At 35.5% G+C, this 12,567-nt stretch overlaps 2 protein-coding genes across 2 annotated transcripts; one reads left to right on the plus strand and one right to left on the minus strand.

Moving 5' to 3' along the window:
* Positions 1–267: 267 nt before the first annotated feature.
* On the minus strand, positions 268–2,620 carry LOC113230387. The gene is made up of 4 exons (XM_026464295.1): positions 2,522–2,620; positions 1,828–1,939; positions 1,405–1,497; positions 268–1,157 (listed from the first exon to the last, which is right to left on the minus strand). Exons 1-4 carry the CDS (start codon positions 2,598–2,600, stop codon positions 1,073–1,075), a joined length of 369 nt encoding a protein of 122 aa, XP_026320080.1. The 5' UTR covers positions 2,601–2,620; the 3' UTR covers positions 268–1,072.
* Positions 2,621–7,500: 4,880 nt separating this feature from the next.
* On the plus strand, positions 7,501–8,149 carry LOC113230386 (alpha-crystallin B chain-like). Its single transcript, XM_026464294.1, has one exon. The coding sequence runs from the start codon at positions 7,553–7,555 to the stop codon at positions 8,030–8,032; it is 480 nt and encodes a 159-aa protein (XP_026320079.1). The 5' UTR covers positions 7,501–7,552; the 3' UTR covers positions 8,033–8,149.
* The last annotated feature ends 4,418 nt before the right edge of the window (positions 8,150–12,567 follow it).

A 12,567-nucleotide genomic window follows, 5' to 3' on the forward strand; every position in this document is an offset into this window, starting at 1 on the left:
AATACTGCTGATAATAAATAAAAAAAATCATCTTCAATTTAATCCTTTTTAATAACCTCTAATTTGATAATTAGTCTATATGATTGTACACCTATTAATTTCTCTGATTGACCTCATCAGTGAATATCACGGTATACAAAAATTTGATGAATATTTAAATTCAATTATCTTTTATGTGAAATTACTCCACTAGTTTGTTAAGATTCCTTTATATTAATAATAACCAGTTCGAACCGACGTCTTCTAGCAAATGTGCCAGACGCTATGCCAACTAAGCCACGGAATGAACCAGCGGAACTCGCGAAATTTTCTGTGCTTTTTGTATTTTTGTATATCAATTTCTACATTGACCCGGCCGGGGATCGATCCCGAGACCTCAGAGATGGCGATACTATAATGCGATATGATATTTATAAGGTACGATAGCGTCTTTAGAGTTTTCTAATTGTAAGTATAAATATAAACACTTTTTGATTTTTGCCTTTTTATATTCGGAAAAAAAGAGGAGATATTTATTATAAATATAATATTTTCTGTGTATTATGGCTAGTTTAGGACGCGGCAGCCGCGCATCTGTAGCGCTTCAGTAATTTTTAGTTCACTGCAAAAGTGTTGCGCACGTGTCACGACATACAGTAGCGGCGCCACTGTAGCCCTTGTATAAGCGTCTTACTTTTTGCCCGTATTAAGTGGCGAAGTAATTAAGTTTTAATAAAATTTTAACTAACATTAAGTAGTCTACACGTGTTTTAGTGAAGCTATAAGTGCATTGACATTTTGCAAACAAAACGTTCGTTCGCCAAATGCTTCGCGTGAGGGCTACTTCGTCAAAAATAGGTTTGATCACGATATTGTCTGTGGGTTTGATTCTAATCTACATATCTACTTATCCATCGATGATAACAACTGTTTAGTGATTGTTTACACGCATAAATTCAATTAGAAAAACATACTAATATATCTCTGATTATTGTACAATTAATTATAATGTGTTAAACAGTGTGGCGCAATGCGTATGTCAAATTCTTACAATATGTAGCGAAAGAGGTACAGAACAACTTATTACATTAGTTTATCTTCGATAACATCTGCCAAATCGTTTGTAGCAATTAGAAATAGATCTCTGCTTGTGGTCCCATAGCCTCGCGTTTTCCTTGCTGTAATAAAGTATTATTTTCTTAAATAAGTATTATTTCTTTAATGTCAAGAATTGTTTCTGTCAAATCTCATAGTTCCTTATAGAACCAATTCGTTATTGTAGTTGCAACCACTGAGTAATTGGTGTAATAATTGAGAACCTCCTTTTCTCGGACCATGGCCTAGATCCTCTTTAGAAAAAAACTCTGCTTAGCGGTGGAATGTAGGTAAGAAATGATGTTAATGATAATCAGATATTTTTCTCACTTGACAAAGTAGAGCTCGAAGGCAGATATGAAGTTCCTATTGGCTCTGGCGTGCAGCTTACACAGCTGGAGTTTTTCGCAGTCTTCTTCGTAACTGCAAGTTCAATTCAGTAGTTAATGTCTGAAATTAAACCCGGCAAACAATAATTCGTTGCACCCGAACAGTCGAGATAAGACTTGTTATATCACATTGTTTTTTTCGAGTCTTACATGGGGAAAAAATAGCGAACTTAGAGTGAGTTCCCACGACCCGTGATGTCAAACGCCGACTGAGTCCGGACGGCCTCGGGCCGATGCGCATGGCGACGCGCATTCGAATAAGTATGTATAGAGTATCATATCAATCCATTTATACGTATAAATCGATTGATGATTACAAAGAAATAAACGGTATATTGAATGTAATAAAACTAATAAAATGTACCTTCTTTTAGTCCGTATTTTTGTAAGTCCAGGGCTGGGGAAACTGCCAAAGGTCTGTGATAAATCTATGAATCTCTTGTGTAGTCTGTGTGCATCGACGTCTGTAGCTGGAGCTAGAAATGTTAAAAGTTGTAGTCTGTAGTAATTGGTCGTATAATCATTGTTGTTTATTATTCCTACAATATGATGTGTCTGCGTCGAGTCCAGCGGTTAGCACTAAGGGCGTTTGATATTGAAGTCCTGGGGATCGATTAGTTATGGAAAAAAGTCAAAAAATATCCTAAACTAAAATTGAAAACTTTACAACAAATTAGCATAAAATAATTTAAAAACTTCCAGCGCTTCGAAATACACTTATCAAAAGTGTTTAGGGATCATGCTCGTTTTTGGTATTTTTTTTATAATATCAAATTACTGAAAATCAGGTTTTTTTAATAATTTTTTTAACACCATTTCTTTTTGGCCAATTTTATTATCAAATTCAAATTATAAAATTAGCCCGAAAAAATCCATCGGTTTTAAAAAAAAGTAATTTAAAAAAAAAAACCTGATTTTCGATCGACGCCTAGACACTTGTGTACGTCCGGTAGAAACCGCGGGATCGAGATTTTGGCGCTTCGATTCCACAAGAGATTCGTCACGAATTAATCATTTTTAAAGCCGTTTCTCCTGAATTTATGGTCTTCTAGACTTACCAAAAGCATTTTCATTCTCGAAAGGTTTGCACATCACACCACAAATCATAATAAACAGAAATACAACAACTTTCGCCATTTTCTCAACACTGTTTTCCTGTGAGTACATCAGTGTGTGCGGTCATTCTATAAGAATAAACCGACTTTTCTGCGAGGTTTTATACAATATTCTGTCGCTTTGTACTGACGTGTGTGCGATTCTAATGAGGAAACAAATATGATATTGAAATTAGTCTTTGTTAAACATTATTGGTTAGGCAAACGTAACAACCAGAGTTGGTTGGAAAATGGAAATCAGAAATAACTTTGGAGATCCTCAGTTGCAAGTTTAGAAGCAGTAGAGCTCCTTGTGAAAGAGTACGTCCAGAGAAGTACTGCCTGAATATGAAACTATGAGTGGCACTACAGCTGCTATGAACAGGCGGCGTGTCGCTTACCACCAGGCGCACCACTTGTTCGTCGTGTCACTTGATTCATAAATTAAAAAGGTGGTAAAAACGTTGGTTGATCGTCATTGCAGTCAAGGCCGCTTATCTAAGGCTGTGAAACTTCGTCCTGCATGTTCACAAATGTACGTGACTTAGAAATTGAAGTTGTAGGTACGTGTTTGATATAGAGATTTTTATCTGTTGAGAAGCGACCCTTCTCCCAATGGGCTATTATACAGCTTTTATGGTGTTTATAAGTATAATGCCGAGTCTTTCCAATAATACAGTATAATGTACCAGATAACCACACAACCACTCGAATTATAGGCCTATCGCTTAACTGAGTCGGTTCCTGAGGTAGATACTCAGTGCGGGAGGAGTGACAGTTTATACTGAGGTACCTCTTTCCAACAAAAAATATAATCTTTAAAATCGGTTAAATACAAAAATACAATCGAATTGAGAAGCTCATCCTTTTTTGAAGTCGGTTAAAAATACGATTGGGGAATCGAAATTGCTACGTCAGAATCGTAGCAAGTGTAATTCCGTAGTCTGTGGTAATTCTTATCTAATATACGGAACCTTTCGTCAGAGTAGCTGCACTATGTTTAAAATAAAACTTAAAGTATAAAAACTAGCACAGTGCAAAATACTGGAATCACGATAATCGTTACGTTGACTCGAAGTTTTTAGCATTATCTTTGCAGTTAAGCACATGACTAAAGGCGACTTCAAATTAGACGCTGAAGGAAGCGCTAGTCTTTGCCTTAGTTAATGCGATGGGTTTGCACTAAGGGTCGTATTCTAAAACTCTACTCAATGCTCAAGTCAGGACTTGAGTATGATTCAAAGCACTAGAAATCATACTCAAGTCCTTGCCATTAGGGTCGTATTTCCAGTGCTTGAAATAATACTCAAGTCTGTTCAAATCCGGACTTGAGCATTGAGTACATTTCTGGAATACGACCCTAAGAATCATTCATTATGATTATTTTCTCGTCTTGTTGAAACGGAGGAATGCTGCCTTTATTTTGTCAGAATAATAAAAAATTGTAAGTATTTAAAAAAAGGAAAATACTGAAAAATTCCAAAAAACAAATTATTTTTTTTTTACGACACCAAGTGACGGGACGAATAAGGTGCGCCTGGTGGTAAGCGACACACCTGTCCATAAAAGTTGTAGCTCCGCTCAGATTTTCATGTGCCTGTAATTTCACCAGCACCCTTGCCCTTCAAAGCCGGAACGCAGTAATGCTCACATTACTTACTGCTTGACGGCAGATATAGGTAAGGTAGCAGTACTTCTCTGGACGAACTCACAAGGAGCTCTACTGCTACTAAATTACGACGAAATGAGGCTAACTGTAATACGAATGTCAAACTTAATTTCGACAAACATTATTTCGACTCGACAGTACTTCGACTACACGTTAATTCGAAGGAACACTACTTCGACAAATACATGTTCGACAGGTCACTAGTCCGACAGATCACTGCTTCGACAACATAAACATTCGATAGGTCACTATACCGAAAGAAAACTACTTCGACAATACAAATGTATTCGACAAGTCACTTCTTCTTGGCGTGTCCACTCTGACGTTTATATTAATTTGTGAGGACCAGTACTTAACGACAGGTCACCATTCCGACAGAACATGAAATCGACAAATAACCGCTTAACTATTTATAAATGATTTCTCAGACATATTTATGTATATGAGGTATTCGGCTCAAGAATAAAGTGGTCTCTAAGTAGTCTCTCAGTACAGCAAATATTTCTATTAAATATTTCATGTTCTGTCGGAATAGTGACCTGTCGAATACTAGTGCTGTCGAAGTAGTTTTCTGTCGGACTTGTGACCTGTCGAACATGTGTTTTGTCGAAGTAGTGTTCCGTCGAATTAAGTATGACAACTCCTATAATGCTAACTAAGCTGCGTTGAAGTTAGTTACTGAAAAGTAAACAACTTACAAAATTAAATATATTTAGCAAACAACAACAGTACCTATTTTTTAATTACGACACTTCTTTTAATTTTTATGTTGTTACTCATTACGATATTTCCGTTTGATGAAATAAGTTAAAGCACCAAAGTTTTTTGAAATGTATTAGATCGCTTTTAAATTTGTAATAGGTGGATGATGATAAAAATTATTAACAAAAGATTTCGGTAAAGTATATGTGAAGTTGTTGAAAATACGAATTAATTCGGTGTTTCCATTGACTTACAATTATATGGACGTCGGGGCCGCGCTAAAAAGTGTCCGAAGTTATAGGGCGTTAAAATCGTATACAGCGCGTCATTCACGCTTTAGTCTTCGTTTGTTCGACTGACAGCGAAGCAAGCAAAATTAGACAGTACTGCGATGACATTACAATTTAAATTCAACGTTTTAGCTTTTTCATATTCCTTTACATGTCACTACGTTTAAATAGGTTGACTTGGGACATTTTTTTCGTGGTTTTTGTATTAGACCCGTCGTCCATTTATTTGTAAGTCAATGGGTGTTTCCGTATTTTTATTTGCTCAAAAACAAAAACGCAGTAATGATCTGATTTTCATTAATCGTGGCTATGTACAAATCAGACAATGACTGTGTATGAAACGCCACTGATGTGCGACAGTGACACAACTACTGCGCTCTAGGAATTGTATGAAAATTTGTAGTGCAGCGTTTCTAACAATCGCCTTATTTGAACGCGCCCTAAATCTGACTTGTTAGTTTTTTTCCATTATTTACTTGTCCAGTTATTTTAAGATTCGTTTGCGTAACCATGACTGTCGCTTATGTCCTTACTTTAAGGTTTTTTGCAATAAGAAAGGCCAGATCAAAAGTACACAGAACAGTACGAACAAACTAACCGATGAGAAGTGAAACTACTTTAAATGTAACGATACTAACGTACCTGCTATAAAATAGAAGTTAGAGGTAAAAATATTGAAAATTAGTAGGTACGGCCAAGAGCACGTCGAGCTTGACACTTTGCACGTACATACTTTGGACCGTGCTTATCGTAAGCGGCATAGAGTTGGATTTAAATCTTAAGTGTCAAGCTTGACGTGCTCTTGACCCGCAAAGGTCGTTTTAAACAAAGTTTTAGTGTATTATAAACACTTTCATGATTAGGAAATTAAACTATTTTTAGTTTAACAAAGGAAACCATTTTAAGTTTCATTTCCTATGTGTAACAATCGCGAAAATCTGAGAACTCGATACTTAAATAATTATTAACGCCAATCACGCTGCCTCGCCCATGTCGAAAAGCTATCTGCCGCCGACGACGGTTATTATATTTATTTACTTTGTTAATATAAGGTAGTTCCCAATTTTAACAATTTTTCAAACTAATTGACACTCCCGTTATTTTGTATTTATCTAAATTGTCCAGATTGCGTCTTTACGTATAGTTACGTAGTAATAAATGGAGTTCGTAGTAGCTATGTTTTTTATGATAAGTACTGGGTGGGCCTGGTGGTAAGAGACGTGTCTATTAATAGCAGTTGCAGTGTTACGCAGACCTTTGGCGGCAGAAATAGGTAAGGTAGGCAAACTCTTTCACAAGGAGCTCTACTGCTACATATGAATTGTTAATATAATAGTAGGTGTCCATTTATATTTTATTCTCCAGGAGGATCCATTTACGTCTGCAATTGACGTAATGTATGTATATAGCTCTAATTTGGGTCTAATTCCTTGGTATTAGTTTATCGTCACGAACTCGAATCATGATAATCTAGAAGTTATAAAATAGCGAGCTGTGGCGTAACAGTTTTTGACTATTTAATTTTTTGCCAGTTCTATCAGTGGGTTCCACAGACCACATGTGGTGGGTTAACCTATTAAGGTTTTGATTATTGATTTCTTATTTGATATTATGAATACAAAATTTACGTGTGCATTGAATATGGACTGGACTAAAATAAATTTAGTATAAATAACAATACAAGTTCAAGATTTTTGTGTTTACCTATGTAATTTACGAAAAAAGTTCAATGAACATTCCCGACTGTTCTGGAAGACAATTTTTCTACTTGACTATAGATGTCGCTTTACAGCACCATCTAGTGTTAAGTAGTAGTACTTGCACGTTAATTTGAGTTGTAGTTCTAAACATATTAACAGGCGGCAGTTTTGCGCTATTTAAAGTTATGTTTTTTAAATGTAATTTTGTTTGTAATGTTTTGTCATTATTCATATATTTGATTTTTACATTTTATGAAGATACAAAATTATTAATTAAAAGATTCACTAATATGTGATATCAAACATGTTTGTAAACTGTTTTAATGAACCGGTTAGTACTTTTTACAATGGCTAATAGATGGTGCTGTTCAATTCGTAGTTAGACATCTGGCTAACGAGTACTGCAAATCGTTACTAGATGGCTAAAGATATTTATACACGTCCCTAGACTTTTCGGGATAATTCGTGCAGCTTCTCGCAAACAGATAGCGCTCCAAACGAGAGTATATAAAGTCCGTCGCGCGCAAATGATGCAACAGTTTGAAATTGTCAAGCGAAGAAGTGAAAGAAGCGTGAACGTGAAGCGTTTTTATTGCGATTTCGAGTGGGAAAAAAAGGTGATAAATCTGCAAAAATGTCTTTAATGCCGTATTGGTTCCGTCACTTGAGGAATTTGGCGTACAGAGATCCTTTCGCTATACTAGAAAGAGACCCCTTCTTCCGCGATCCTGCGAAGTTTGTACGAAACGCTCTGGAGCCATGGGATCGCGATCATCATGGAATTGAAGGAGTGTACTCGAATTCCGAGGTGAAAGCCGACGGAAAGAAGGTAGAGGTGCATTTAGATGTTCGGAATTTCTCGCCAGAGCAGATTCAAGTGAAAACTGTTGGTAACGAGATTATGGTTGAAGCAAAGAAAGAGATTAAGAAGGAGGATGGTTGGACGAGAAGTCATTTCGAGCGAAGGTTTTTGTTGCCTGAAGGGTTCCCGCCAGAACGTGTCGAGTGCCATCTTGATAAAGGGAAATTAAAACTGATCGCATTCAGGTCCGAGCCGGTGGAAGAAAGATCTATTCCCATTCAGGACAAATCTTCAAACAGCGAGAAATCGTAAACTTATATAGGGTAAAAAATAAGTGATTGTTTTTAGTTGCAAAACAGACTGATAGATTAGGCTTTTTCGCATTTGCAGTTATGTTATGTACTTTATTAAATAAAAAAAATTATAACGTGATCTGAAACGGAGTTTTTATTTTTCTTTCACATTAAATAGGTGAATAGATTATGTAACCTATATACTAAAAGACGTCAAAAAATTTGATCATTTCAAATAATTTTTGTCTTTAAAATATATCCTTAAAGCAGTAAGCGTGGCTTATTACAGCGTGACATGGTCGAGTTTTTGAAATCTGACTAGCCAGATAAAAATTCGCTATTTAGTCGGTTCTAGTTACAAAAATAACTGGATTTAGTCGGTCCGCCGTTCTAGTTATAAGTGTAAATACTTAGTAAAATAATAATTGAAAACGTGGGGTAATTTCTGATTCGTGACACTAGGTTGCACGAATACGTGGAAACCACAAATTTCTCTCATCGAAGAATATAACAGCGTTCCCTATATTCCCAGCATGACCAACCTGAGTTTTGAAATTTAACTAGTGGGGTAGTGAAAAGTCGCCATAGCCTTCAGTTGCAGCAGGAAACTAGATTTTTGTTGGTGCCTGCCCGCGCCCGTTCATCCGTGGTTTATAAACATAACATTTAGAAACTTTATTTATCAGGGTGTCGGGCGTAATGTGGCAATGCCCCTCAGGTCTTTGTGATTTAAAAGCTCTGAGTGGCACAGCAACTGTTTATACCAACAGGCGCACAATTTGTTCATTTAGTATTACAAAAAAAAAATCCAGTAACCTTCACGGAATTTAGCAATAAATTACCTACAATTAATTATTATATAGGTTATTCTTTCGAAAATATAGAATTAAGATAATGTTCCATCGCCTAAATTGACCATGTTTACAAAAGCACTCAGAATTTTATGTGCTAAACAAAGAAAACACTGATGACAGTAACTTTGGTATTATTGTTGGTATTGTTGTATAGTACAAGATAATATACTATTTTGTTGGTGTATTGGTAAGATTAGATTGATTGGACGCAGAGATGGGCAAACGTTCGGGTTTTTAACTCGGCGCTTTGACGCATTGAGATTGAGTCACCAAATGCACAACAAATAATCAATTTACTTAATTTTGTAAGGCAAAGAAAAATGTTTTTTTGTTCAGACTGATTACAGATTAATGTTGAATCTAATTAATATAACTGCCTCCGTGGCCGAACGGTTACCATGCCGGACTGCCATGCAGAGGTCCCAGGTTCGATTCCCGGGTCGGGAGAAATATTTGTATGGCCTACATTTATTTATCTCGTGAGTTTGGGTGTAATTTGTGGTTGTCTACGTCTGTGTCCATGGCACCCGCGACATAGGGTATCCCTAGTGCGGGGCTATGTTGAGTGTGTACGTTATTATTATTACTATTATTAAAATAAATAAACGATTTAAGGTCATCTAATTTTATAATTAGTTTTACTTTTTACATTCTGTTTACATTCACAGCAAACATAATAGATTATTACATTTTGAGTTTCTTAATTCTTTATTATATTTTTAAGCGATGTATTTCTAATAAATAATGAAAATTCGAGATGTGGGGAATTTGTAGGGAACATGAACTTTGGTCTCCCCAAATTTGAGGATTTTAACCGTGATTTTTGGAGATCTTGAACAATTGGCATTGGCAACGCTGATTGTATCCAATGATGTGACTTAATTATCCAAGGTTCACCACCTCCACTAGATCTTTTAATATTCTTTACTTTATCCATTTTGCATGAACTCTTACAACGTCCAATAGAGTAAAAACCCTTTGTAGTATTTTTTTAAATAAAATCTAATGAAGACACGCTATAACGTGTTTGTCAATAAGTACAAACACTACAGAATGTCTATAAATTAAATATATCTAGAATAAACTTAAGAACACTAGTTTTTAGAGTATTTATAGGCTTTACTGGAAGTGTATAGAACAATTTTACTAAAAATAATCAGTTGTTCTACAGATGAACTTAAAACAAGGACTATAAGAGTAAATCTTAAGAGAGATTACACTTAATTAAGTTGTTTGGTATTAAGAAGGCGTTAAAATTTTGACTTCAGTGAAATAAGTCTATAAGAACAATTTCTTTTTTCGAAAACCATTTATAGGGAACTATTATCTAAATCAATGCCATATTATAGTACATTATGATACAAGTGTGCTAAGTTGGTCATTACACACGAGGCGTTATTACTCGCGCGAGCCGCAGGCGAGCGCGATAAGAAAGCCGAGAGTGTAATGATCAAAGCACACGTGTTTCATACGACGTTTTTCAACACATTTACGAGGAAAATGAAACAAACTTGAGTAAAATGGAAATGAAAAATAGCTTTATTTGGCATTAATTATACAGATACACTGAATACTATATTAAGTTCACGTTAATGTAAATAATATTATTCTATTCTATACTATATCTATCAATAGCAATTAATTAAGAGTCTCCAAAGCCTATCAAAGTCATTGTATCTTGATTTTATAAAAAATGTAGTTATTTAAATTTAATTATTAAAACAATTGTTAAATGTACAATTTTCAAAATGGTAACGTGCAGTTTTGTTAGGCATTTGAACCGTCTGTGTGATATTATTTGTTACTATTTCATTATTGTCTTCTTGCGTAAAAGTCGGTGATACGGGTTCATTGTGTACAAATATGGATGAAAGTGGTGGTGGTTCATTTAAAGACTCAGAAATAGACAACCTAGGTAACAAATAACTTGTATCACGGGAGGTGGATGGCTGCGGTTCAGGACACATCTTCTTAACCTGGGGCTCCAGATTTATAGCGTGGGTTATTTGAGTACATATGTTGGACTTATTTCGAACTGAATCTTCAACATAAGACTCAGCAACTGTGCTAGATCGCCAGCCACCATGACGCTTTAAAGTAAGCAAATCAGCTCCCGAGTCAGCTAGCAATGTAGCTGATGTTCTTCGGAAACTATGCCCAGTGTATAAATCCGGGTCGGGTAGATTTAAAAACTTGGCAATTTCTTTAGGCATTGCACCAAATTTCTTAATGCCTATTGGCTGAGCCACGCATCTACCCTTCTGGTAGTTTTGAAAAAACCGATCGGATTTTGCCTTATCTGTCCTAAGCGCTTCGTACTTTTTTACTATGTCGTAAAATGGACCGTGAATGGCAAACGATCTCGGTACCTTATTTTTAGTGTTGTTAATTTTAATCAAAAGCATTTGGCCATGAGTTTCTACGTCTTTTGCCGTTACTTCGCTTAGTTCTTGGCGTCTACACTCGCCAGTGACACCAAATATCATTGCAACCTGTAAAGAAATTAAAAATATAGGTATTTTCGCAAATATAATACAAGAAAAATGAAAACATAAAAAAATTAAGGTTTAATACGATCAACTGACCTTTGTTGCTAAATACTGATAATCGGGGGCTTCTTTTAAAAACTTTTCGACGTCAGTTGGCGAAAGTACCTTCGATTTTCTTGCAACATACCCATCAGAGCGTCTCTTTAAAAATGCCGTCAGATTTGAATAGTTTTTTATGTCTATGTTATTCTTGTTCTTTACTGTGGTCTTTAACATAGAATAAATGCACCAGAGCGAGCTGGGCTTAAACCTATTCGCCAGTTCATTAAAATAGGCAAGAAAAACATTTTCTGAAAACGAAGACGCTTTTTTGTTGGTTTTCCATTGTATAAAAGTTTCATATGCAGCCATGTATTTTTCTCTGGATTTCGAAGGTAATAAACTGTCACTTGCGTTTTGTGCCTCTGTGAGGATTTCGGGCGGTGTTAAATCCATCAAAATGTTTTCTTCCGTGCTTGAGCAGGACATTTTAAACACCTAGGTAATTATCTAACACACAGCGTATATATAAATGTTTCGAACGTATCAATGGAAATTGGCGCGCAGAGTTATTTTTTCTGCGCCTGGCGCCGCGGCGCGGATATGCGCGCGCAGGTGCTTCGGTAATAATGAGACTTAGGTGAAATTCCTAAACAGCCAATGCGAAATAATATAAATATGTCCTTATTTCACTCAAATTCGTGTAAAATATTATCCAAAATAAGTAATTTTATTCAATTAAAGTTTTATAGGTGTATATTGTGTATGTTTTTCTATATTTATCACATCAAATAAGAAATATAAATTTATTAATAAAAATATTATTTGTAAGGTAAGACTACACAACCGTATTAAACAGAAATAAAAAAAAAACTGTGACCCTGTTTGTTTGGGATTACTGTCATTGTAATTTGAATCTTATAATATGTAGGTTAGAGCTGTTTTTTTAATAGACCAAGTTAATTTCAAAGACATAACCCGGATAATTTAAGAATGCATAGTTTTAATACATAGGCCTTGTTGTGAGATACATCTTAATCCGGTTAAGCCTATACTTATTACACACACGTTTTGTAATATAATTACAAACGCGTGTTCAATAGCTAGGTTTATGAGCCTAAAAGCGATACAATAAGAAGCCCGTTACGAGCAAATGTGTTGAAAAGACTGTT

Source organism: Hyposmocoma kahamanoa, unplaced genomic scaffold (assembly GCF_003589595.1).
Source record: "Hyposmocoma kahamanoa isolate Upper Pololo Valley unplaced genomic scaffold, ASM358959v1 63, whole genome shotgun sequence".
Classification (NCBI taxonomy): Eukaryota; Metazoa; Arthropoda; class Insecta; order Lepidoptera; family Cosmopterigidae; genus Hyposmocoma; species Hyposmocoma kahamanoa.